The 27,681-nt window shown below is 40.5% G+C and overlaps 1 protein-coding gene across 1 annotated transcript in view; it reads left to right on the forward strand.

Moving 5' to 3' along the window:
* Window positions 1-27,681, forward strand: part of LOC144518043 (breakpoint cluster region protein-like) — a 48,135-nt gene that overhangs the window by 15,160 nt on the left and 5,294 nt on the right. The window contains exons 2-17 of the mRNA XM_078250396.1: window positions 5,741-5,922; window positions 8,977-9,081; window positions 10,232-10,417; window positions 11,556-11,663; window positions 11,889-11,949; window positions 12,055-12,107; window positions 12,205-12,345; window positions 16,644-16,765; window positions 18,172-18,337; window positions 18,621-18,740; window positions 18,951-19,026; window positions 19,638-19,742; window positions 20,522-20,596; window positions 20,971-21,068; window positions 21,547-21,657; window positions 26,197-26,256. Of these exons, the coding sequence (XP_078106522.1) occupies window positions 5,741-5,922; window positions 8,977-9,081; window positions 10,232-10,417; window positions 11,556-11,663; window positions 11,889-11,949; window positions 12,055-12,107; window positions 12,205-12,345; window positions 16,644-16,765; window positions 18,172-18,337; window positions 18,621-18,740; window positions 18,951-19,026; window positions 19,638-19,742; window positions 20,522-20,596; window positions 20,971-21,068; window positions 21,547-21,657; window positions 26,197-26,256 (1,769 nt within the window). The remainder of the gene's footprint in view (window positions 1-5,740; window positions 5,923-8,976; window positions 9,082-10,231; window positions 10,418-11,555; window positions 11,664-11,888; window positions 11,950-12,054; window positions 12,108-12,204; window positions 12,346-16,643; window positions 16,766-18,171; window positions 18,338-18,620; window positions 18,741-18,950; window positions 19,027-19,637; window positions 19,743-20,521; window positions 20,597-20,970; window positions 21,069-21,546; window positions 21,658-26,196; window positions 26,257-27,681) is intronic.

Consider the following 27,681-nt stretch of genomic DNA (forward strand, 5'->3'; position numbering starts at 1 on the left):
ACAGAAACTTTAACAGCAATTTAACAGTTCAATTAATAAATAAAATGTGACTTTTGTGATTTTTTTTTTTTAAATGCTCCAAAAATGTGGTTGATGGTTAGTATATGGTATAGTGTATTATAGTTCAGATTCAAAACATCATTGGCTGTTTTACTTTTGAGTCCAATTTTTTTATACATCAACTTTTCTACATTTCTGTAGTGTTTGCGTTCTTATTTATCGTTGCCGTTGACACACATTTCCAGATCAGTACCATGTCAATGGCTCTTTTAAACTCTGAAATATTAATATTGTATTAGCCTTAAAATCTGTATAGGTTTACTTTACTATGTAACAACTGTACAGGGGTTTTGCAGGTTGTTTGAGGGTTTTCAAAGAGCAGTGTGTCTCTCTCTGCTTCGGTTTATTTGTTCAGCTCTTGTTAAAAAGGTTACACGCTGTTTTACAATCAGGACAAACAAAGGACATGAGAACAGGTAACACAGAAACAAGTGGGTGGGGGGAAATCAAGCGAGAAGAAGAGGGTCTTAAGTAAAAATAGATTTGCATTTTGAGTTACAATGGTTTATTAGAAATAGTGTCCATATATGTCTGAACGTGTAGAGTCTTTAGTTGCAAAAGGCATCAACGTTAGCTAGAATGTAAATATGATAGCTGTGACCGTTACCTGAACGTGTGTGTGTGTGTGTGTGTGTGTGTGTGTGTGTGTGTGTGTTACGAGTGGGAGAGGGAGCTGTTTGTGAAAAGATGACCTTGTGCCGAAAGCCTGTTTCCGCTCTGAAGCAGATGAATAGCTGAATTTTCCTGGCAGACCTGCCTGGACACTTCCTCAGTAGCGGTCCTTGTGATCACTAGAACATTGTTGCTCACTGAGAATCAATTGTGATGTCCACTTTCAAAGCCAAACAAGCCCTGTGCATTTAAAAACGTTCCCATTAGACTGAGACACAAACGGAGACTACAAGGAGCACAACTGGACAAAAAAAAAAAAAAACGGAAGTGGGAAAAATGGACTCTGTACAAGACTCAAAATGACGACACTGGAGTAGAATAGTTAACAGAAACATTACTCTCCAAGGTTGTAAAATGTGTAGGCAGTACCCAAGCCGATTTATTTTTGTTTCGTTTTGCTAGTGTTTGTGAGTTTGTTGTTTCATTGCTGAATTTAATATCAATAAAGATTTAAGTGGAGAACTTTTTTTTTTTTTCTCCCATTAAAGACACAAATGGCTTGGTATTAAAGACTTAGGAACACATTTGTAAATCCTCCTCTTAACTTGTTCTTGTTTTGTAGTATATTTCCAACCTCTGACTCTTTGTTTTTCCTGGAAGGAGATAGTTTGTGGGTCTGAGGCTGCTGCCTGAGAGAGGATGTGTTATTCATCCAGTGCCGGGGCTGATGTACTGTATAATCTCACTGGAACACAGAGTGGCCTTTCACATGGACTTCCCCTGTGCTCTGAAGCGGTTTGGCCTGCAGTATTCTCTTCCTGAAGTCAGTCAGTGCAGCTCTCTGCCTCTCTGCTGGGTCCACTGTGTTTGTTTGAGCCCTTTTGTCACGGCCTCTGTGGATGTCATCCTGTCAGTCCGCCTGTCTTTCCAGGCCTCTCCAGGGTGCCTCGGGTTTATCCTCCCCCAGTTTCCGGAATCCTCTCTTTCCTGTTTTTCAGCTGAAGTGAACTAGTTTTGTAGCCTCTTCTTAACATACCTTACATCCAGGGCTTTAAATTGACACCCGCCAACCTGCCAAATGCTGGCAAAAATTAACTTTGGCTAGTAACATTGTAAAGTTATTACACAGCTTGTAGTACTAATCCTACATTTCCCATCAACACCATGCCTTGACGTGTCGTACAACCGTTGGCTAAGTGCCTAGCGTGTGTGGTATCGATTGCGAGCTACACTGAAACAGAGAAGACGGAACGGAACGTTAGTTAGGAAAAAACAAAACAAACATGGCTAGTGGAAAATCTGATTGGCTGGTAACTTTTAAAAACCAACTAGCCATGTTGGCTGGTGATCAAAAAACTTAATTTAAAGCCCCGCTGACATCCCATGACTGCCTTATTTTGTATTAGCACTGTTGGCGATAGCTATTCTGCATCTGCCACATCCTTGCCGACGATAATGATGATACTGATGAGAAGTGCTGGTGAGTCGCGGGTGGCTGACAGTAATTACAGGATACAGAGCCTGTTGATCCTCATCTTCAGGGTGTCCTAAAAAGTCTGACATCACAGGGATGACGAGCACAACAGGTATTTCTGACTTGTTACACTTGTTTCTGGCAGATACCCGCTGTTTGCATGTTGTAAAACGTGGGTTTCTAATCCCAGAATGAACATCTTTTCTGCCCATTGTTCTTATTTTCAGGAAGAACTGTGCTGCTTTCTGAGCTTTGAGACCTCTTTTTATTAGGAGATTCACAAAGTAAATATTATATTGGGTTACAGCAGGGCCCTTTCAGAGTCTCTCTGATCCTGAAGGAGACACACTGTACAACAAGGCTGGCATGAGCAGAGCACACGTGTTGCCCCTGCAGTTTTCCAGGCTTATCCACTTGCCTGGCACGAGCCCTCGGTGGCTGGCTAGGCTGTGTGGTAGATTTGTGTCGGTCACAGGTTCATACAGGTTAAAAGAGGATTTGATATAAAGACAAATGTCAGTAAAAGACAGCACACTGCTTAGGTAGGGTTTATTGCCAACTGACAGTACTGGTGTTTCAGCTTTTGTTAGACATGTATGTCCTTTCTCAATCTGAGAAGAATTAAATTACATTTTATTTTATTTTATTTTTTTAGGCTTAACAGACAGCTGATGGACAATGTATGGACGTGATCCAGTAATGGCTCGATTAACACACCTGGGGCCCCTGGGGCAAAAATGAACTGTAGAACTTGTTGACTAAAAAGAGGAATAAAAAAATCCAACCTTTTAAGGACACCAATTTTCTTTGTGAATGAATAATGTATCGTAAATAAATAAATGTTCTTCCTTAAAATACAGGTAAGTAAGTACACCCCTATGTTAGATTCCCATAGCGTAAAAGGCAGATGTTTATTTTTAAAGGCCAGTTATTTCATGGATCCAGGATACTATGCATCCTGATAAAGTTCCCTTGGCCTTTGGAATTAAAATAGCCCCCCCACATCATCACATCCCCTTCACCATACCTAGAGATTGACATGGTTTTATTTCAGTTAGCCTAATAGCTGGTTTGATTTGCATTGAGAGATGATTTTATGGAAAGTTAGGTTGGCGGAGGGGATATGATGTTGAGATGATGAAGCACGTTTTGTTATGAGTCTTGAGTTGTCCTACGCTTGAAGAGTGTCATTAAAGAATGGACCAAGTTACACCGTCGAAGCTGTCGCCGTGCTCTTACTCTGTCCACGTCCCGAAAGTACGTATATATGTAATAACGACGAGTTAATAGTTAACGTTAACAATAACTAGCGTTAGAGTGTCCTGGATCCATGAAATAACTGGCCTTTAAAAATAAACATCTGCCTGCCTCTATGGGAATTTAACATAGGGGTGTACTTACTTATGCCCCCTGTATTTTAAGGAAGAACATTTATTTATTTACGATACATTATTCATTCACAAAGAAAATTGGTGTCCTTAAAAGGTTGGATTTTTCCTCATTTTTCTAATTAAGGCATTGAAATCAATTCCCAAAAGATGCTTTTTTTATTCCTCTTTTTAGTCAACTTTAGCATGGGTGTATTCACTTATGCTGAGCACTGTATATGTAGCCTGGATGCCAGCCGAACTTAGCCCCGCCCACAACATTCGAGGTCGGGAAGTTCGGTCTGGACTTGATCCGTTGAGGAGCAATTATGCTCGAACAAGATCTGTTCGGACCAATCAAATTGTCGGACCGATGACCAACAGTAACAGAATCAACCACGTCACCAAAGAGCGATTGGGTTGAATTTGTTTACAACAGGTGGCTTCCGCTGGAGAATTGAGATGTGTAGATTCCACCATCGCGTCTGTTACAGAAGATATCGACAGCGCGTTCATTTTAAAATCCTCAACCGGCCTGTCTCAAACTAGCTGATGGCGTGGCTCAGCTGTTCAAGTGGCAGAGGCTGGTTTTAGAACGTAAGAGGCTTCACCTGTTTCAACGGCCAATAGAGAAGTCAGCTGGTAAAGTCAGATATAAACTATATGAATAAAATGATCATTAATCAATTTTATTTCTGCGTTACAAACAGCTTTAGGAAATGACAGAGTTTTAGACGGAGCGGAGCCTCAACAACCGCCCGAAAGCACGGTAGCGTTATATGGTGGAGAGAGAGATGGAGAGAGACTGAAGAGGGGGAGAGCCCAGCGGCGTTAGATCAAAGCCGTGAATTGGAGAAATAAAACGTGTTTTCGCCGATTCATCTCTAGAAATGCAACTGTAGCAAGCATGTCACTATCACTAACGTTATCCACATTCATATTTACACGCAACAAATTATATATCCAGCTTCAAAAAAGTCTAAAAGTCGGGAGTTAGAACGAATGCATTGGGCAAAGAGTGGTTGCTATTGAGACGATACACGGTGTTGAGTTCTGTTGACAGTTGAGTTGAGTTCTGTTGCTCTGATTGGTTGTAGATCTATCCAATGAGTGCAGAGGCTCACATTCTGACTAGAATCTGAGTATGACCACGTCAAGCTACTGTATATGTACGCAGTCACCTTCAATAGCCTATCATGTAAAGTACTCACAGCAGACCACAGAGAGCAGCTTCGTTATACCTTACATGGATATCAACCAGTACTTCAGTGCAAGAATACTGTGTATGTGTCACATTAGGTTGTAGTAATTTGATATAACACATATTTATTTAGGAATATGTAGCATGTAAACATCACTCATTAACTGAAATGTTCAATATAATCTAATAGGATATTTGACACAGGAATAAGCCTAAATTAACAAATAGCTGACAATATTCAGGGAGAGTTTGACTAAAAGTTGACTGAAATGTAATGACTTTTCATCGACTAAAACTAGGCTTTTAAAACGTTTTGAGTTGTCGATGTTGGTATCGTCAGTGGTAGAAGAACTCAAAAGACTTTTTTCGGAAGTAAAACTATTAACTATTAATAGTATGCAAAAACTATTGCTACCAAACAGTACAAGTCCTGCATTCAATGTGCATGTTTACTTCAAGTGAAGAGTGACAGAGAGGCATTATCGGCACTATGTACTTAAATTAACTTAACGCCTTTTCGCGGAGCTTTCAACTCTGATATAATGCTGGATAGTTTAATGAATAATAATGCATCATATTTTAATTATTATATTTTGTGAGTAAAATCTGAATCTCCAACGTAACCAGTAACAATTCTCAGTCAGGTAAACGTAGTAGTACAATGTTTTCCTCTGAAGGAGAAGTACACAGTAAGTCAGTAGTATACAGTTGAGTTGCATTGGGGGCCTAATAGAAATTATTTCGGGGTAAAATGATTCTGGAGAAAGCTACAAGCCACAATACCACAGGCCAAGCGCTTTAAACGGGCACTGCACTAGTCATATCAACTGAAATGATGAAGGCATTAACAATGAATTTCACTGTTTCAGTCAGATCCTAAATAGCTTTGTTTACCACTGTATTAGAATACCAAAAGAAAAATGATGTTTCAGTTTGCTGCATTACCCATGACGTTTCTCCGTGTTTACTACATGGCTTAACAGTTTAATGACACCCCATGTGACTATTGTCCTTTGTTTCCCACAGAGGCTCCCTACAACGAGACCCTTCCGTCTTATGGCTATGACCTGGAGCACCCAGACGAGCACCAGCCACGCCACGACCCTCTTTCCTTCACCGGATCCCCGTCCCCCTCGCCACGACTCTGCTCTCACAGCCGGAGCAGCCGAGACACCCAGTCCTCCGGCTCCCTGGAGTCCGCGCTGTCGGTAATGTTACTGGGTCAACTCCCACCAATATCTCTGACACGTTAACTGTGTCTGTCAGCTCGCAGTGCTGCTGCTGCTGCTCTCTCCCTCATATTTCTCTGGCTGCTCTGCTGTTGTTCCCTGGCTACTGCTTTGTCCTTCGCTTTCCTCTCTCCACGCACTATGCAACACTTTCAGAAGCTGTGGCTTCTCATTCCATGATGAAAAGTTGCCTGGCTTTGCTTCTTTACATTACATTACATTCCATGTCATTTAGCTTACGCTTTTATCCAAAGCGACTTCCAATTAAGTGCTTTCAACCCTGAAGGTGCAAACTCCAGACAAGTAGTAAGTGCAAGTACATTAGCTTTAAATAAGCAAAACTACAAAGAGCCATATGAAAGTGCAGCTTCAAGAAATCTATATATATTTTTTCTTTTCATGTTTATCCGAGGTATAGTCGGAAGAGATGTGTTTTTAGCCTTCGGCGGAAGATGCGGAAGCTTTCGGCCATCCTGATGTCAATAGGGAGCTCATTCCACCATTTGGGAGCCAGGACAGCAAACAGTCGGGATTTCGTAGAGTGATTAGTTGTCCCTCGCTGTGAGGGGGCAGCAAGCAACTTCTGCTGTCTGTGTATTTTAGAGCTGTCAGTCTTCATAAATAATACCATTCAAATTCTATTTATTTTTTTAATATTCAAATAATATTTGAATATTGAATGCTCATATGCAGCCTGTTATTAATATGTACTACACTATTCAGGCTTATGCATTGTCACTGCCACTATAAGCATGTGGTTGTTGTTGTTAGACGTTCTGTCCACTAGAGGGACTTCCAACATCAGCCTGGCCTTGAAGGGGACCTACGTCATGGCGCATTGCATTTCCGACACACCGCTCTCCGTTTACATTATTTTCCACCACGCACACAGCGACAAACATAAATCAACAGAGAACTCTGTAATGAAACATTTTGTAACAAGTGTATTGAAGCGGCTCTGTTGTAAAGGCTAACGGTGCTCGGTTAGAACAATGACATCATGTTAGAAAGCACAGCCGAAACGATTTGTCATAAACAAAATAACAATAGTGTTAGCCACTATGCTAACGGCATTAATAACTAAGCCAAACGGTGCTGTCACTACTATTTTAGTGATTTAAAAGCAACCTGTTTCTTGCAGATTGTCACGTTACTAAGAATAGAGCTATTAGGTTATATGAAGTCGAAGCTAACTCTGACAGCTGTCGGGCAGCTAACATAAACTTTAGCTGTCTCCATGAAGCTCCCAGCTAAGCTCCTATAACTCGCGACACACTTAGGAAACCAGAACGAGCTAACTATTGATAACATAAGCATTTTTGGCTCGGTGGTTGTCGATTTTAAAGTCATGTTAAAACTATTTCCCATCCTTCTTCCGATTTCCAGCCGCAGCCTGTCACTCCTCCCTGTACTAACGTTGCTCGGTACGTAACGTTAGCTCACAATGCCTTGTGTTTCTCACTCTCGTAACGTATTGTTCATCAGACGTGACATGAGAAGAGGGAGATTAGCTAACATTTGCCAACCTATTTATACAAAAAAAATCCTCAAACATCACATTCGAATAGTAATTTCAGCATTTGAATAGTATTGATTTTTTTACTATTCGAATTATATTCGACTTTCGGAATTCATTCCAACAGTCCTAGTGTATTTAGTGTAAAAGTACCAAATCAATCCCAACATTCTTCCTCAAAAGGACAGCAGATCATTTGTTAAAGCCCACAAGTTAATTTCAGGTTATTTGTATTGCTTAATATAATTCTTTTAAATAAACTGCACCAAATTCTTACCTATGTGGTGTTGCTGCATGTGCATAAAAGTGAGAAACATGCTGGAGACACTCAGATACTCTCAAATCTGTATTTTTGTCAATTTGCACTACAAAAAACAGCTTTCCCTTTATGTTTTGGGCTATTAAACAAACCACTAGATCTCCTGCAGTATCTGACAGGAGGATTGTTTAGTAATTTCACAAATCTTTCAAAATTAATATTATTAAAGAAATGCTGTATAAGTGTACAACTAAATCATTTTTAAAGAGGCTGACATGTGACTAGACGTTTCCTGGGTTGAATCCTATGCCTGACCAATTAAATAATATGCAAAGCAGAGAAAATAATTCAAATTTCCTCTAAATTGTCACTTTGGTGCTTTACTATTACACTTCCTCAAATGACGACATCATTTGGGTTCTTTCCTCAGACTTTGGTGACATTACACTACTTTTTTCACAGGCTGAGTAGTGCTCTGTATCACAAGTAACCTGGACTGGATGTGTAAAATCAGTGATGTACCCATTAGAAAGCTACAGAAAACGTGCCCTTCAGCCAGGCATTCAATCAGCTGAGGCATCCAGAAGCCAACAATAGAATACGCAGTTGACAACATCGCTCCCAGATGGGAGTGCTTTTCAGTATGAAGCAGGGCATTGCTGACAAACTCCATAAAAGCTCAGCAAACATGTGGGCGAACAGATGTTTAAAAGAGCTCCCCAGCTCCCCTCCCCCTCTGCCCGGTTCCTGTCCTATCTGTGGTATTCCTATCCTCTGATGTGTACACTTCGTGATCTTCAAAGCCTAAATCATGATGGAGGGTGGGGGGGCTTAGTCAGTGTGCAGCTTTTTTTTTTTGTTTTTAAAACCTTGCTAATATAATGGCATAGCTTGATACAGCCTCTCTCAATGCTCCAGTGAGCTTCTTACTGACATGATATCCCGCACCAGGATGACTGATGGCTTTGACCTGTTTGGAATAACAACTCCTGGACTAGAAACACATTAGATGCTAGGAGTCTTTGGAGCAGGCGTCTTGGAATGTAAAACTCCTACAGAGTTTAATCAAATCTGGTCTGTCCCTAATCCCACAACAACAATATCTGCAGCTAGGGGTTTGCAGAGGTGTGTGAGTGGTATGTTAAAGATCAAACCCATTTACAGTTTGCTTATCATATTTTCATCATGAGCCTCTTGTGGTGGAGAATATCTTCTCTTCATGTTTGAAAATACTTTTCTCTCTCCATGTTTGTGTCAGGTGGAGTTGGATCAGGAGAAGGGGCTGGAGATGAGAAAGTGGGTTCTGTCAGGAATCCTGGCCAGTGAGGAGACGTATCTCAGCCACCTGGAGGCCCTACTGATAGTATGTCTAACTTATAACACACACACACACACACACACACACACACACACACACACACACACACACACACACACACACACACACACACACACAATAATTTCCTGAGTTGGCTGCAAGACAAAAGGACAGAGCGATATGATTGAAACAACTGCTGGTTTAGCTAGCATCTTTAATTGTATTGTCTTTAAATGCTTCTGTGTTTATATATATATATATATATATATATAATATATGCATTTTTAAAGCATTATTATAATTTTGAGACACATTCTTCTTACAAATAAAAGGTTAAATTAGTTTGATTCATGGCGGCTAAAGTTAGCTAATGTAGTTAGCAGGTAAGGCTAGCTATTGCCGTGTCAATGGCATTACTGGGTCTAACTCTTAAAAGAACAAAATAAAACTTGTTTTCCTCTTAAAAATGAAAAGTTAAATTCATAACTGATAAAACACCCTTGCTAAATATTTTTCTGGCTACAGCCTTGGTCTGGTAAGACGTAGCTTTTTTATAGCTATTGCTGTGTAACTGACATTACTGATGCTTTCAAACTTTCAAAAGAAGAAATAACACATTCTTCCTCTTACAAATAAAAAAAAATGATTTAACAGGTCATGAAAACATACCCTTGCTCAATACACGATAAATTATGTTAACTAATGTTAGCAAACTTCAGTTAGATAATGCCGTGTTAGTTACTGTTGGTGTTAGTTGACATTACTGAGTCAGTTCACAGATTCCTCTCTGCTAGTGCTACAGTGTGTTGCACTACATTTTTGCATTTAGCATTATCCTGTAATTACGATTTGTGGTTACAGTGGTCACTGCTCTGAGTAAGGCTGACTATTACTTGTTACATTCACACACAGATATTGTCAATTTACAAAGAAAAAATAAATGTGCTAATGGCATAATGCAATTTAGCTTGTTTCAGCAGATCTCCTATACTCTAAATATGTGTCTTTTGACCCTTGTTGTGTTTGTGAAAAGGCTTCTTTCTACAAAAACAAGATAACAAAAAAAAGTAAACTGTGGTATTATTTCTTCTTACTGGCACAGGTTTTCTGTTGAAGATGAGCCTGAATGAATTATTATTTCTTACAGTAGATTCAGTAATTGTTGCCTTCATATGGACTGTGATTATTTATCCAGCCCATGAAGCCTCTGAGGGCCGCAGCCACAACTTCCCAACCAATGCTGACCATCCAGCAGATAGAGACCATCTTCTTCAATGTGCCAGAGCTTCATGAGATCCACAGGGACTTCTTTGACGCTCTGCTACCCCGAGTCCAGGACTGGGGCCACCAGCAGTGTGTGGGCGACCTCTTCCAGAAGCTGGTATGGTGATGATATTTTTATTAGCTTCAGTAGGAAAACCGAAATTTTCATGTTGTAACTGAAGTTGTGTATGTGAAAAATAGTTTTGCCTATGTTATGTCCTACCTTCTGTCATGAATAAATGTGTCAACACAAGCGTACCAAATAATCCATTGGTGTTGGAAATCCATTTATGTTGTGTAAATTACATTAACATAAATATAATCAACCATGCCTCAGAAAAAAATGACAAATATAAACATTTTTATGTTTGACTTACTTCAAGATTTTGGAGGAAAACAGGTCATGACAATGTTTCAGAGTCAAAGCAACAAAAATCTGTTTTTCCTCTTCTTTTGATCTAACTTGAACGCAGCAGAAAAAATGTGTGCCAAAAAAGTAAACACAGAAATGTGAGAGCAGTGGTACACAAAGTAACTGATGGGCTGATATGAGTGAAATGTTGCAATAATTGTTTGATTTGAAATACTTTGAGCAGTTGTTTAACTGCAGTATGAGTGTGTAGTTACCACATAAGGTTAAGCAATCCCTTCAGCTGATTTAAACCCTCTTTTGGATAAGAAGACCAAACATTAAATAACATGAAACCTCACATCATCAAATTGTATGTTGGCTTTTGATCAAACAGACCACCATTTGTCAAGTCACTAACTTTCAGAAACTAATTATAGCACTCCTTAAATGTCATGCCTTTATCATTAATGACAGTTAGAAAGTGGTGGACTTTCAGGGGGGAAAGGTGGCTGTTAGTAATGCTCGGTGGATCTTGCAGTGCACATGTAAGTAGACTGCCTGGAGTCATCCCCTGGCCAGATAAAAGCCTCTCTTTACCACATTACAGGCAGTAAAGGAGAACAAAACGCTTTATAGGAGGTCGCTGAATAAGAGCTACCTCAGTGTTTGCTGTTGGATGAAAAAGATGAAAAACACACATACATGGATTTATATATAGACACGTGAACAAACATTGAATCACCTTCAATTGCATTAATTCCTCATGTAATACTGTAATGCTGACTCATGTCTGAGCACAGCATACACTGACACTGCAAAGTACCCAGTGGCAATCACAGACTAGTAAAATCGATCTTCTCTGTAAAGGAATCGATCTAATCTGTGCTCGACGTGTGCCCTGTAGGCAAGCCAGCTTGGAGTGTACCGGGCCTTTGTGGATAACTATGAGGTTGCTGTGGAGATGGCGGACAAGTGCTGCCAGGCAAATGCTCAGTTTGCAGAGATATCTGAGGTATGTAATCACGCTACGCACAGCAGGACTGCGGCAGGCAAGTATTTGATGTTGCACAGCTGCCCGAGACAAGTGATGACAGGGCAGTTTTCAGCGGTGCTCACAGTGTAAAAGCCATGCAGCTCCTTATAGTGGCGCTGATTGTTTTAATTGCGCTGTGGGGCAGGGATTTAATGAAGGTATTTTTTTTTCTCACCATTCCCTCTGCTGTTATCTTTCTGCCAGAATCTCAAAGTCAAAAGCACAAAGGACTGCAAAGACCAGTCGGCTAAAAATTCACTGGAAAGTGAGTACTGAGTGAAATGAATGGCAAGCCTCCACAAAAATCAATAATGCTATAAGTAGTTGAGCTGTGCCTAGGCCTGTTGAGCTGACTCTTCCTCCTCCACAGCTCTTCTCTACAAACCTGTGGACAGAGTGACGCGCAGCACCCTCGTTCTGCATGTAAGTCAACCTGCCAAACACAAATCTGGAGCCACATCTTGTCTGCATGAAGAGAGTTTTGGGGATTGAATTTCATCATCATTTGTGTCTATTCTAGGACCTTCTGAAGCACACGCCCTCCAGCCACCCGGACTATCCGCTGTTACAGGACGCCCTGCGCATCTCTCAGAACTTTCTGTCCAGTATAAATGAAGAGATCACCCCACGTAGACAGTCCATGACAGTTAAGAAGGGAGAGGTCAGTGTGGAAAGCTGAGTTACTTTTCATGATCTCAGAGATATACTAATGGCTCTGTCAGTAGGGCTGGAGAAAATCAAATATCATGATATTTTTGACCAAATACCTCGATATCGATACCGCTACGATATTGTAGTGTTGACTATTGGTGCTTTCACAAAATATTAACACAATGAGATTTTTGATAAATAATCATCAGTAATGTGGATATAACGACCAAGTGGGTAAAGGCAAATAATAGAACAGTTACAACAGTCTGGTAAGTTCAGAAAATGACATCACTTTACTGTAAAGCAGCCTTTAAAACCAGGAAACGACAACACTTATGCCATATTACGATATTACGATATCCAAAATCTGAGACTATATTTAGTCTCATATCACGATATCGATATAATATCGATATATTGCCCAGCTCTAGCTCTGTGACTCCAAAGGGATAAATAAATCCACTTTTCAAATAAATGTGCTCAGGCCTGCTGAAAACCAAATGCAAATAAAATATGTTTTTAGTAGATAAATCAACAAGGCTTTAACGTCCCCTCCATGTTGTCAGCTGCATTTAGACTACGTCTTATAAGTGAGACAGGCACTTAATTGAGACTAGATTTGCTGGTTATTCAACAAAATAATTTCCATCAATTCATTTTGATTGAATATAGCACAGGCTGTTGTAGTTGATATTCACCAAGGGCTTGAGTAGAAGAGAATGACAAATTAAGAGTAGGTAGAGCTTGTTCCTTTTGCTAAGGACAGTATTTAGTGGTTTGATTGGTGCGGTGGCACAGCGACGAGGCCTCGCACCACAATATTGACTCCCCTGCGTTGCTCCTGCTCTTATATGTTGTATATGGTTTTATATTTGTCCAGTATATGCTTCGCTAACTTAGGCCCATTTTTGGTGATCTGCTAACTGTTAGGCGCAACAATGTTTTGTCGATTGCTTTCTGACTTTTTTCACAAATATCCAATATTAAAACCAAAACAGTGTCTTGCGAAATGAAACCGTAGCCTACGTTAGTGGCCTGAAGTTTATACGTGTGCGTTGGTGTGTGCTTCGATATCTTTTAAGAGAAAAGCAGGGCCGGCATGTGTGTGTGCGTGGGGAGCGTGTGGTAGAGAGAGTGAGAGAGTGACGGCGATTAGCTTTCGGAGCGAGCGCTGACTCTAGAGTCATAGTGGGAGAAGCAAAGTGTCTCCCCTGTGCTTTCTGACCACGGTGGGGAAATCTGTAGCAGGAAAAGTTAACCCTCTCCCACCAAGCCACGGCATCATCATCACGTGTAGTTACGTTTTTTTGAGAGGTGCACGTCAGGGTCCGGCGTATGGTCCGACGTAGGATCCATGTCTCCACGTACCTACGTATGTTGCCACGGCGTCGATTTGACGCAGAAGCATAAATCGTCCTTTACAGACCGACCTTGACATCCATAGAGCCATGCCACTAGTGTGGACCAAACTTATAAAGAGAATTGGGCTACAAGTTATGGAATAATATGTTACTAAAGTTCTTGATTGACTGAACATTTGATTATATGGACTTGAGGTTTACATTTTTGTCCCAAAAATCAATACTGTACAGAATTTTAGAACACTTAAACTTATTTGATTATCTCACTAAAACAGCAGTGTTGTGGAATTCAGGCTCATACCTGCCCCTGTAAATTCCGTAATGTCTTGTCTGTTGAAAGTAAAAAAACTCAAGCACACGGTGTCTGGAAGCTGCAATAAAACCGGAGTGTGAGTCAGGTTGCTGCTGACTCATCTCAGCCTGTCTGCTTTACTGTAGTTGTGAAGGAAGTGGAGCGTAGAGGAAGCTCGTGACAAAGCAGTGCAAACACTGGAGGCAAGGGGTCTCCATGTCGCAAACCAGGAAAACCTATCAATTTACTCCCATCCTTCCCTGCCGCAGTGTCAACTCTGCTTCCCAGAAATGACCTGCAACACTCCTTATCAACTAAACTGTCTAACCAGGCTCCTGCGCTGGGTGTGTACCGACTTACCCGGGCTTCCTGATCCCTCTGTCCCCCTTACACAACATGCATCTCAGGGCTCTGATTCAGATGAACTGACCGAAAACTTCCTCTGTTTTTCTGAGAACTGGCCCTGCCCAACAGGGTGGGATATTAAATCAAAGAAAGTTCTTGGGAACATTCTTTTGTATATATAGTTTAGGAAGTCTGAAGTCCCACCAGGAGATTGACCGATAACAAGCCAGCACATGACAATCAGTGTGAAATACGAGTTGTTGTTGTTGTACGTAATCAGTTCTCGACTAAATTCGACTGTAATTACTATGACCATTTAAACCCAAGTTTATCTAGGTTCACCTCACCTACATGCCTCGCTGCTCAACGTCTCATTACTGCATAATAAAAACAGAAGCAGATTCCAGTGCCAGGAGGGTGTGAGGACTGCGCAGTTACAGCTCTTGTTTTTCCATTGGATTATTGACTATTTGTGGTGTTTGTGTCACAAAACAATGAGCGGATATCACCCTGTCGCCTCTTTTTGAAACCAGGACAGTGCTGAACATGTTTGAGGGCCATAGCATCAGGCCTGTAACCAGCCAGCACTGAACTCGAGTGTGCAGAAAACAGAACAGGAAAACCATGCCGCAGTGATTTCCTTGTTTTTGTCGAACTGTGGTTGGTGTGGGATGGCAAAGTCTCACATGGGCTGTGTCACAGTAGACAGCCTCAGCCCAGAGGTCCAAAGGAAGAGCGGAAACTTAGATGCACGCTGCTGCAGGAAGAGCTCATGTCATCACATCTGCCTCCAACCTCAGGCTGGACGGATCAACGATGATTAGAGGTCACAAATATCCGTTATTTGTGTATTGCTAAATGATTGATAACACAAAAATGAACAAGACTAAGTCTACAGCCACGCTATGATTATGATTATGTTATGATTTTGTTTACTTCCTCTATGAGGTTTGGTCGCATTCATCCGACAGCAGTTGCATCACCACAGGCTGTACAATAACTACAACAACGTACAAACATCAGCTCAAAATCATTGTTTGTGAACCCCCAAATTAGTAAAAGTTAAATTAGATACTGTACTTTCAGCAGTTCCCCAGAGTATTGCAGCTATTTTCTTTTGGTGCAGTACAAAAGTGGTTGAAAGCAGCTTAAAGCTATAGTGCGTAGTTTCTGTCGCCCCCATGAGGAATTCTAAGTAATGACAACAACACTGTCAGCGCATCCACATTCACCCCCATTTTCCACCAGGCGCGTCTGCGCTGCGTTCCGGAGTCACCGCAGCCCCCACGAGCAATCACGGCCATTCAAGTCAATTCTTGCTGCGCCACGGCGGCGGAGCATCCCAGAAGCGGGCGTGAAGCGACTCTCCGCTCCGCTAAAGATACGCAGCAGGTCTATTTTCACACAAGCCGCAGGCCGTTCAGACAGCCGGGCAGGAAGTGAAACACAGAGAGTATCCAGTCAATTTACCAAAAGACGCCCCCCCAATATCGTTTGTCTCCTCTATAACACCACGGACAACGAGAGATTCATCTTGGAGGTCTTTTAATCAAGACAACTCCAGAAAAGAGAAGTAATGGAGTTTAATTACAGGAGTGCTTGGAGTGGAAGGTAGATACCAGCTTAATAAACACGTGATTGTTCTGTAAAGTACGTGTACAGACAATATAATCTGTGAGTCGGGCAGGCAAGACGCTCTGCTTCTGAGACGCTCCTGGTGTGGTACGGAGGACGGAACAAAACCGGAACGCAGCACAGACGTGCCCAGTGGAGAATCAGGGTTAGGTGATCGCGCACCACCCCCACCCCCTCCTCCACACAGTTGCTAGTAGCGTTTAACCCGTCTAATCAAGGAGGACACGGAGGATTAAAAAAAACAAAAACACGATGGACTCTTCAGAAGTGGTAATAATCCCTGTAATTTTTATGTCCTCTTCGTCTCTAAAGCTGAACGCTGCCGTTGTCCTTTCTCAGCGGTGACGTTAAACGCATCACTCGAGCTTCTGCGCGCAAAAGTCGCCGGACTACTACGTTTTGTAGACACAGCCATACTGAGAAATACAGAGAAAGTTGTGTGAAGCTGATAGGCTTAACTAGCGTTCTATCAACTCATTTGGCAATGGCTTGAATGTAACGGACGTTCATTAATATAATGCTTCAATCCTTACTCACAGTTGTATTAGTCCAAACTACTGCAAAATTAAGATCATTCCAAGCAGACATCCTGTATTTGTATCTGGGTTCATTTGAGGCAAACAAGAGTTACTTACTATGAGTGTAATGACGTAATTTCTCATTTCCTGTTGGCAGAACCGTCAGTTGCTCAGAGATCGCTTTATGGTGGAGCTCGTCGAAGGTTCCAGGAAACTCCGTCACGTCTTCCTTTTCACCGACCTGCTGCTGTGCACCAAGCTGAAGAAACAGGCTGCAGGGTGAGTCCAGGTGGGCGTCCAGCCCAACGTTATTAGAGATCCAGGCTTGTAGACCCAGAAGATCCACCGTTTCAAATCCCTGTTTGGGAATGAGAGCCACGCCGCCCAGACAGACATTTAATGTGGCCGTGCTAATGTTAATTCTGCTTTTGCTGAAAATAGAACAGTTTCATTGTTTCAGTGGAAGATAAAGATTATACATTTTCCATCAGTTTCTTAAATGTGTTTGCGAACTTGTGGCTAGTCGTACTGTTGGTTAAACGCTGCTTAAAAACCAGTAGTGGAAGAAGTATTCAGATACTTTACTTAAGTAAAAGTACTAATACCACACTGTAACAATACTCTGTTACAAGTAAAAGACCTGCATTGAAAATGTTACTTAAGTAAAAATATGAAAGTAGTATCATCAGGAAAATGAAAATAAAGCATTATAAGTAAAAGTAATCCGCACGTATTAGAAACTGGAAACGATCCAAACAGTTCTGTCAAAGTGCTTAATCGGCTAATCATTTCAGCTGGACTTGTATGCCTATATATTGTTGGCTAGTTTAATTTATAATAAAACATCGTATTTCATAAACTACATGTTTTGTGTGCAAAACTTAATTTGTAAAGTAACTAAAGCTGTCTGATTAATGTAGTGGAGTAAAAAGTACAATATTTCTCTCTGAAATGTAGTAGAGTAATAGTAGAAAGCGGCATTAAAAGAAAAGACTCAAGTAAAGTACAAGTACCTCAGATTTGTACTTAAGTCCAGTACTTGAGTAAATGTACTTGACAGTGACATTCCACTACTGTTAAAAACCATTCTGGTAAATTACTGGGTGAGGAAGACATATTGTCATTATAATATTAACAATAATAACACATGTTATTAATACAGTGCTTGTCATGGTACTCAAAGACACTTTACAATAAAACCAGCACATTAAGCACATTGAAAACAAGTAAAACAATAAAACCAACACATTAAAAACAAGCATATTAAAGGTGCAGTAGGTAAGACTTATAAAACTAACTTTCTGTCATATTTGCTGAAACTGACCCTATGTTCCAGTACAACTGCATGAAGCAGGTAATTAAAAAAAATAAATCCGGCTCCTCTGGCACCACCTACAGCCTGTAGTGCGTTTTGCAAAAATCCACCGCTCCCTGTTCAGATGCACCAATCAGGGCCAGGGCGTGTCAATCACTGCTCATGCACACGCATTCATTCTCCCTTGTGGGGGGGAGGGGCTTAGGAGACCGTTTTGGGCTTTAGCGGAAAGGGGGGGAGGGACTGAGAAGTTGTCGATGTTCAAATGTTTTGGCTAAGTCCTGGATCTTCACAATCCTACCTACAGCACCTTTTTAAAAGCAAGTGAAACAATAAAACCAATAAATACACACATCTTGTCCTCCAACAGAAAAGGGCAACAGTATGACTGTAAGTGGTACATCCCACTGGCCGACCTGACCTTCCAGACCATCGAGGACTGCGAGTCCACCCCCATCCCTCTTGTCCAGGATGAGGAGATTGACGCCATTAAGATCAAAATCTCCCTGATCAAGAACGAGATCCAAAGAGAGAAGGTGAGCTTACACAGATGGCAAACACTCCTACACACATTAAAACCTCAACACAAAATACAAGGAGAACATGACAGAATGTAGTTCATGATTTATTAGTATGTGTACTACTGCAGTGTAGAATTGATGACAGCTTTGTACCAAAGTCTGAACACAAAACGGTAAAATAAAATGAGGAACTTAAAGATTAGCACATGTGAATCAAACACAAGGACGTGCTGTCTAGACACAACTGTCTAGACAGCACGTCCTGCATCACATTAACCCCGGTACTGTTCATCTGTAGAGAACCACCAAAGGACCCAAGGCGATCGAGCGACTGAGGAAGAAGTTATCAGAACAAGAGTCTCTGCTGCTTCTCATGTCCCCCAACATGGCGTTCAGAGTGGCCAACAGAAACGGCAAGGTGATTCAGGGGTCCTTAAGAAGGTTCCAAAATGAGGGATATTTAAACACGTATGCAATTCATGCAAAATATCTTTGGGAATATCTTGTACTGTCAATAAACAACTTCTTAATTTGGTTTCTGCTGCCATCTGCTGTTAACAAGCATTAAATCATGAGAGTTCAATAAAAAATACAGCATATCTTCCTTTTTTTTTTTTTTTACTTTCAGGGTTTCACCTTTCTCATCTCTTCTGACTATGAACGTGCCGAGTGGAGGGAGATTGTTCGCGAGCAGCAGAAGAAGTGTGAGTTTTCCCGGCGCTTTCTATAAGAAAACAGTTATAATATGTCATATTAATAATAGGGGTGGGTGAAAAAAATCAATACAGCGTAGTATTGCGATATTTTCCGTGGCAATACTGTAGCGATACACAGACGCCAAGTATCGATTCATCTATTATTATTATTATTATTATTATTATTATTATTATTATTATTATATGTCTCGGTCAGTTTGTCTGCTTGGCAGTCCCATTTTGCAGCAATAAAATTCAAGTGAGATGAACAAACCGAGACATTTATCTTTTTTGATGAAACAGATGTTGACAAAGTTTCCTTTTGGGGACATAATTTGACATTGGGAAAAATTTGAAGTTGGAAAAAAAGGTAATATATTGCAGAATATTGCAACAAGTTTAAAATTGCAATAATATCGTATCGTGACATAAGTATCGTGATGATATCGTATCGTGAGGCCTCTGTGATTCCCACCCTTAATTATATTTATATATATATATATATATATATATATATATATATATATATATATATATATATATATATATATATATATATATAATGTTATGTTTATAATATCATATGTGTGACTTACATTTACCCTGACTGTTTCCCGCAGGCTTTAAAAGCTTCTCTCTGACCTCTCTGGAGCTGCAGATGCTCACTAACTCATGTGTGAAACTCCAGACTGTTCACACGATTCCAATGAGCATGAATAAGGAAGGTAAGGGTCACTGTGCCTTTTTAGGGTTTATTATAGATTTTAGCCCACCTGTCCTGTTCAAATTTGACCAGTTTTCAAACTTTCTTTTTGAGAAATTTGAGTTTCTTTTAGCCAGATAGCCCTAAAATAACTGAATGACGTTGGCTAGAAGCCTAGGTTTAGCACAGAATTGGTTGATCATTTATATTTATGCTTTACAAACAGGCAAGCCAAGGTGACCCCGGGTTGGCTCAGTGGATAGAGCAGGCGCACATAAACATAGAGGTTTATGCCTCGACGCAGAGGTCCAGGGTTTGAATCCGACCTGTGACGATTTCCTGCATGTCTTTCCCCCCCTCTCTCTCTCCCCTTTCTCACCTAGCTGTCCTATCCATTAAAGGCAGGTGTGATTATGTGCTGCAAAAAAAAAGAGTGAATTTTATAACAGTACCCTGACTAAACTTTGACAAAAACACGTCTGTGATGATCCATCAACAAACGTTGCTCTGATCTTAACCATTAGTCAAAAGAATTTATTATTTCTGCTTTTTTTTTTTTACTCAAATATTACGTATAATGTCATCTCATTGAGTTGTATTGACCATGAATCCCTAAAAGAAATGTAGAACTAGTGCTATTAAGTTGGAATGAAGTTGCCCAAGAAGGTATAATACATGATAAATGGGCAAAACAGAGGAGGAAAACAGGTGCGTGGTCGACAGGAAGATAATACGAGGGTTAATATACCTACAGTTTTGTCTTAATCTTAATCTGTATAATCTGAACGCTGCCCTCCACAGATGATGAATCTCCCGGTTTGTACGGCTTCCTAAATGTCATCGTCCACTCGGCCTCAGGGCTGAAACACAGCTTAAGTAAGTGGCTTTTATTGTCCTGTTTCTGACTAGCAATCATCTCACTGATTATTCTACAGGTTGCACGTGGTGTCACATCATCCCTTGTGTTGGCCCTGACTCATCTGCTGCCCCCTCCCTCTCTCTCTCTCTCTCTCTATCTGTGGCTGTCAGCTGGATGGGCGCCTTAAATATGTCTTTGGCTTCTCAAATCACTGCCTGGTCAAACTCTATTTTGTGCTCTCTGTTACTAAAGTTAGTCACGCAATAGTCAGTGGCATGTTTCAACCATGTTTCAACCGCTCCTCTTAGCTCTTTCTTCATGTCTCAACTAGTCTTTAGTTAGTCTTTATTTTGATTCAACCCTTAAAACTACTTGTGCTTGTGTCCACTAGACCTTTACTGCTCTCTGGAGGTGGATTCCTTCGGCTACTTTGTCAACAAAGCCAAAACACGTGTGTACAGGGACTCCACAGAGCCCAACTGGAATGAGGTGAGAGTGCAAATCCGAGTTTAGAAAGTGAATGGGTGAGATCCGGCTTCAGTATTTACTGCTGCGTGTCTTTAAAGACAGGAAATAAAAGGCTGTGCTTCCCCTAGACATAATAAACTGTAAGAAATGTAGGGCTGTCGCACTCTTCTGATTTTGTCGACTGATCGATTAGTTGATTTAATTGACAGATCTGTGCGCTTTGAGTGGTAGTATAGCACAATATAAATGCCGTCCATTTACCATCTGTAAGACTAAGTTTCTCCACAAAGACTCATGCAAAAGTACCAAATGTGCTCATGTTTCTCGGAAATAAATCATTAAGCATGAAAAAACATGAAAAATGACCAATGACTAAAGAAATCTTAGTCGACTAAGACCAAAACGACTGATCAGTGGACTAATCGACTAAGAAGGGCCAGCCCTAATGAAATTGAAGTAGATTGTTGTTCAACATGTCTTTGCTCTGTTTCCGTGCAAGGAGTTTGAGATTGAACTGGAGGGCTCTCAAACTGTGAGGCTGCTCTGCTATGAGAAGTGCAAAGAGGACGGAGAGATCACAGACAAGATCCTGGCCAAAGGACAAATTAAGGTACGGACATATTAGGGCAGACCTGGGACAGATGCTTCAGCAAATCATTGCTTGTGTTGTAGGGAAATACCTGGGAGGGACAAATGGTCAGGGTTTGATTATGTTAGTTTCACCACCAAACCAATATCAATAACTAAGAGTTTGAAAAATACTATAAACACATTTGTTTTTAACATAAATACAGTACACAAAGTGTTATTTAAAGTTGGTAATGAAAAATGATGATGTACTGTAGTAATAGTAGTAATAGCATCTGGTGGTCAAACTACATCATGCTAACACTGTTTCTGAACTACCTCTGACACACTGTATGTTTGGCGTTTCTGTACTGCAATGTTGTACTCATCAGCCAACCAGAGCATGTTGAGCGGTGAGAGTTTCTGCCACTCGCTCACGGAGCTGTTTGTTTCCCCCCTCTCAAAGCTGTTCCAGGCCGCGCCGCTCAATATCGCTTCGCACTCAACTCAGGTTTCACCCCAATAAAGTCGCTCACCGCTCACTCCAAAACCAAAGAAAAGCTGCGTTGTATTTATGAGATGAACAACGTACACCCTCCCTTCATGCCTGGAGCTTCGCCAGCAAAAAGTCCGCCGGATGGCAGGCACTGGCAACGTGGCGGGAGGGTGGGCGCCGTTCATCTAGATGTACTTTCCGCGCTGCAGTAACACAGAGACGGGCTCAGGCATGCTTTGAACTCATGATGTGAGCGGTACCGGAGTGAAATTGGACCAGGTTTGAGTGCGAGGTAAGGAGACGCTTTAACATTTAAAAAAGCTGCTCTGCGCGCCATCCAAAATCCTCCTGCTGGCATGCTCTGCAGCCAACCTATACTGTCCTCTCCTGTTTCCAGTCTTTTTATGTTTTCATATTCTGGCTGTAGCTTTATATTTAAGTACAATAAGTGTATTCCCCAAAATGCCAAACTATTCCTTTAATGCCAGTCCCAGAAAAGTATAAAGTAAGTACATTGACCTTTTTTAAACATTCTTGCAACTTTCTAAACATTCTGGCACAATATACAAAATATTTACCTCATATACATCATACTATATTCCATATGGCACCAGCAGAAAAAGGAACTAACTAGACGAGCACTGGGAGAGCGCAGACCTCCACCAATGCATGCCCTATCTCATAATGTTAATGCAGTGTGAATTTTCCCACTCAGTAACTCTTTTTTTCTGATTTGTTCTGACACCACATGAATGCAGCACAAACGCTTTATCCTGCATTGTTAACGAAATAAAAAAATTCGCCCCGTGAATCGAATCCGCCCCAAAACGTGATGGGTTCTTCCTTGGCCCATGCTTACACCTTTCCACCAAATTTCTTGAAAAACGGGCCAGTAGTTTTTCTGTAATCCTGCTGACAGACAAACAAACCAACCGACAAACCAAACCAAAAACATGACCTCCTTGGCGGAGGGAAAAAAAAAATCAATATTTACAGACTCGGTCTGACCCAAATCTATACAGTTCCACTGACACTGATAGGAAAAACAATGGTTGCCTATGTGGGATGAACTTTCTCCTTCTATTGATTCCTGTACCTCCACAGTGGTAACTTATCGGCACTGCTGACACACCTTTTTGGGCTAATCCTGCCCTGTGGGGCTCCTTAACCGCTGAAAAAGCAGTGAGCCATTAGGTTTGGGGGTGGGGGGGGTCACTTCAGCCTGACCCCTGAAAGGGTGTTGTGACAGAGGGCAGATTAGTCTTTGAGTTGACTAAATGTAGCCGTTGGCACGGCTCCAGAGTGTGACAGAGGCAGAGAGACAGAACACTCTTTGATCAGCCAGTGAAGGGATTCCCCTGCTGAACAGCTGGGTCCAAACACTGCCCAGTCTCAGTCAGATACTTGCCATGTTACTCAGGAGCCAACAGCCTGAAGATAAGATACCTATCAGGTATTAAAGTCACTTTAATGACCTGTGGTGTCATGTTGGCCTATCTTCTTGTCTGAAAGGTTAAAAACTTTGGCTTACGGTCAAAGGAATGACAATATGACACAACAAATTAGTATTACATTTAGGTGATTTGGATTTTAAGGGTTTGTAACCCTTTGTGCACACTGCAAAATTAACATGAAATATATGTGTATATATATATCTATCAGGGCTTCACAATATATTGTTTTTTAATTGTATTTTAGCAGAATACTGACAGCAGCAGAAATGCAGAACTGAGTACACTTCAATATCTGTATATTCATTGCGGGTAATATCGTTATCGCGATATTCAACAACGTTATCGCATATCGCATATTTTCCTCATATCGTGCAGCCCTGATTTTGACCAGCTCAACCGGAGACTGAAGGCAGGATACATTCAGAAACCCGTATCTCACTCAAAACAGCATGCATGCTTTTTTTTTCCAAGTTTGTATGCGTGTGGAAGCACCAGAGACACAAAATAACATAAATAACACAAATAAAAAGTGATTTTTTTTTCATAATATGGGCACTTTAAAAAAATATTTCTTTGCCAATTTTGGTTTGACAAATTCAGTTACAATGAGATGTGAAAGCTGGAAAATCCACAATTAATATAAGAACAAAAACGTGACCCATACCAGTGACTTATAAATAATGCTGAATAACTTTTATTACCAGTTTTACCATTTCATAGCCGTAAGAAATAGTATTGTATTAGCTGAGGCAGGATCTTAAGGACCTGCTCTGTTGGAAAAGAAAAGATGACAAGTAATAGAAGATAGAAAAGTCTTTGGGAAAGGTAACAGTTCATTTTAAGGGTTTTATCATGGATTTGAATAGTAAATATTGTTCCAGATATGGGAAGACAAGCCTGATGTTAAATGTCTCTAGCGCTAATCAGTTATTGGCCCGAGAGGCCGGTGTTTAGGCTACCTGAAACTGTAGTTTACCTCCTCCTCACAGCAGCAGGCATGAGCACGTTGGTAAGCAGGGTAGGAGGGGATTCTCAGGAGTTAATCCCCCAAATCCATCTGGGAAGTAGAACAACACAAGGCAAGCGTGGTCCGGCAGGCTTGCGTGGCTTTGTTCCTTTTCTGACTCTCACTGGAATGAAAGGGATTTGGAGCATAACAATGCTGAGACCTTAAGAGAACAGAACGTGTTGTTAAGATTCAGCTGGGCTGCATTCAAGAAGATAATCTCCATTCTGCAAGGCGATGTGATTGGTGGCTGGTTGTTCAGGGAAGAAGAACCTGCTGCTCTCGTTAGTGCCTCCGTGGTTCAGAAAACAGCGCTGGTTTCTTTGTTTGTTTGCCATTAGTCAGTGAAAGTAACATTTAAGAGTAGAGAAAGGCCCATGCCAGAAAGAATGAGTGAGAGTAATCCTAATGAGGAGGAGAGTGTGGATCAGTCTGGCAGCGGTGTAGAGGAAGATGGAGACACGGCTACAAGGAAAGTCCCGGGTACAGGGGCCCGTCTGTGGGAGCGAGTCCGCAGCAGTCTGATCAAACCAAAGGTAAAGATATGGACAGCGAGCTGTGGACATACCTACATGGGATGCTGTTGTAAGGGATGCCTTTGGAGACTTATAAGGCCAAACCTTTTTTTTTTCTCGCTTTTTCTTATTTTCTGGTTATGAAAAAAAACAAAAACATTTTGAGTTCTCAGGGTGTCCGCGGGCCTTAAAAAGTCTTAAATTCTCTGAAGTATTGTGTTCTAGGTCTTAAATTATTTTAAACAGGTCTTAATTTTCCTACGTCCATGCAACACTACCTTTAATGCTCTTTTTTCTTTTCTTTTTTTTTCTTTTTTTTTTATTTATTCCATGGCGTTGTAGTTCTTTCTTTCGCTAGTCCAAATATAATTTCGCTGAGACCACCATGCAACTTATATTGCAGCCAACCAGCGATTCTCTTTCGGATTGTCCCACAGACATAAAACGGATTCTTTCTTCAGCTACGTGGAAGTGCAGGTTTAGCGATAATTGGCTTGAAAAAAAACTGAATTTAGGGCTAAGTTGATGTTGTGGTAAAGGTCTTAAATATCATTCATAATGGTCTTAAAAAGGCCTTTAAAAGTCTTAAATATGACTTGGTGAAACCTGCAGAAACTCTGGTTATACAGTACACTGTGTTGTATTTCTCTTGGGATTGATCCCTTTTGAGATTTAGAAGTTAGCATTGCACTGCATTACTACATTCTTCTTTTTTTTTCTTTTTTTTTATCTTTTTGAAGAGTATTATATAGGAAAATTGATTTTCACTCAACAAAGGGTTGTCTGAATGAGATTTGATGGTTTCTTGGGCGAAAGAACATCTGCCTTCATGGACAGCCACAGTGCTTAGTGATGTTATCACGTTACTCATGCCTGATCACTGTAAATACAGACTGGCAGCGTGGTATTAGTCAGATGACTAAAATAGATCACTGACACTACCTGGACAGATGGAGTTTATGTTAAGATATTTAGCAGGTAATAATCATGTTACCTGGCACACTATTTCCTGTTTATTAATTCTGAAGAGAATCTTTATCTGAATTTATTAATTAAAAATGAAGTGAAACTTTAAATAAATTATTATTATTTTTTTTTTTTTTCCTTCTAGCTGGATCCTCAGACATTGCAAAATAAAGACTGGCAGAGGACCGTCATCGCCATGAATGGGGTAAGTGTTTTAAGCAACCCAGTAAAAAGAGCCAAGAGGTTAAGAGGAAAGACGAGGGAACGCTAAATGATGACATTTAGCATCTGGTTCTCCATTTTTTGTTTTGCACCACTTATCCTTCACCACTTATGTTAAATGAATCACTTTAATTAACAACGCTAAAGTTGTCTTCTGGTTCACAGCTTCCAAATTAGGTCAGGTTAAGGGTAAAGTTAAAGGAATGAGAAATTATGATAGTTATAGGCTGAGTCTCCATTATTTTTGCACCACTTGCAGTTGGTAAAAAGTGTTAGACACCACTTAAATTAGGAATTCTAATATGTTATTCCCATGGCCTAGGAAAGTTCAATCAATATGTGTTAGCTACTCTCTCTCAAACCCAGAAACTAAGTAAAAACTAAGTCTCAAACTTGTAATGTGAAAGTCTGGAGCTGCTCCTAGAGACAGTGAATGGGAGACTGATTTTGTTTTCTTTTTTTTATACCCAAATGAGCTGTATTCTATTGTAGTGTTCTCAGTTCTAAAACGGAACACGTACCCATATGCAACACATGTATACACTACTATACGCAAACTGCATTTCGTTGTCTTTGTACATGTACTCTGCACAATGACAATAAAGTTGAGTTTAATGTAATCTATACCATGTAGAACTCCCCTGGGTACTCTCAGTATCACTTTATACTTAATGACATCACTAATGTAAGTTGTATCACTCTAGTTTTTGGATTAGGGAGAGAGTTGTTCATGTTACTTGTTACTTATATTTTTGGACTGTCTTAGACCATACAGTAGTAACATGAGTTTTGAAAATGGGCATTGTTTCAAACCCACTTTCAGATTTGTAAAACATTTATTTTACTTGCAATTGGACTGTTTTTTTTTTTTTTTCCTGTATCCAGACCACATTAGACCAGGTTTTGATCAAAAACCACTTTAGCTAAACTTGTCAGACCATGACAAATAGATTCCAGAGATTACACAGAAGGGAGATTTCATGGACTGTTTTCTTAATCTAGACCACGTTAGACCAGGTCTAGATCAAAAACCACTTCACCACATTCAAACCTGGACAAGATGACAATGGAGACGGAATATATATTATTTTTTTTTACCAGTATGCATCACTAGGGACATCTGTTGCTTTTTCATTTTTCGATTATTTGGCTGTGTTAATGCATATGAAATACATTTTGACATGGGGGTGAGTTTTTTTTTTCTGGTTCAATCCAGCTCTTATAATAAGTTTTATAATAAACTGTGTAGCCAAAATACAGACACTCAGATCCTTAAAGACAAAAATGTCCCCATTTAAAATGGTTGATCCTATGGTCATTACAGCATAAAATCATGTATTCTATTATATCAGGCTTTCAATCTAGAGCCCAGGCTTTAAACTTTTTCTATGTGGCAACTGCATGCTAT

Source organism: Sander vitreus, chromosome 5, assembly GCF_031162955.1.
Source record: "Sander vitreus isolate 19-12246 chromosome 5, sanVit1, whole genome shotgun sequence".
Lineage (NCBI taxonomy): Eukaryota > Metazoa > Chordata > Actinopteri > Perciformes > Percidae > Sander > Sander vitreus.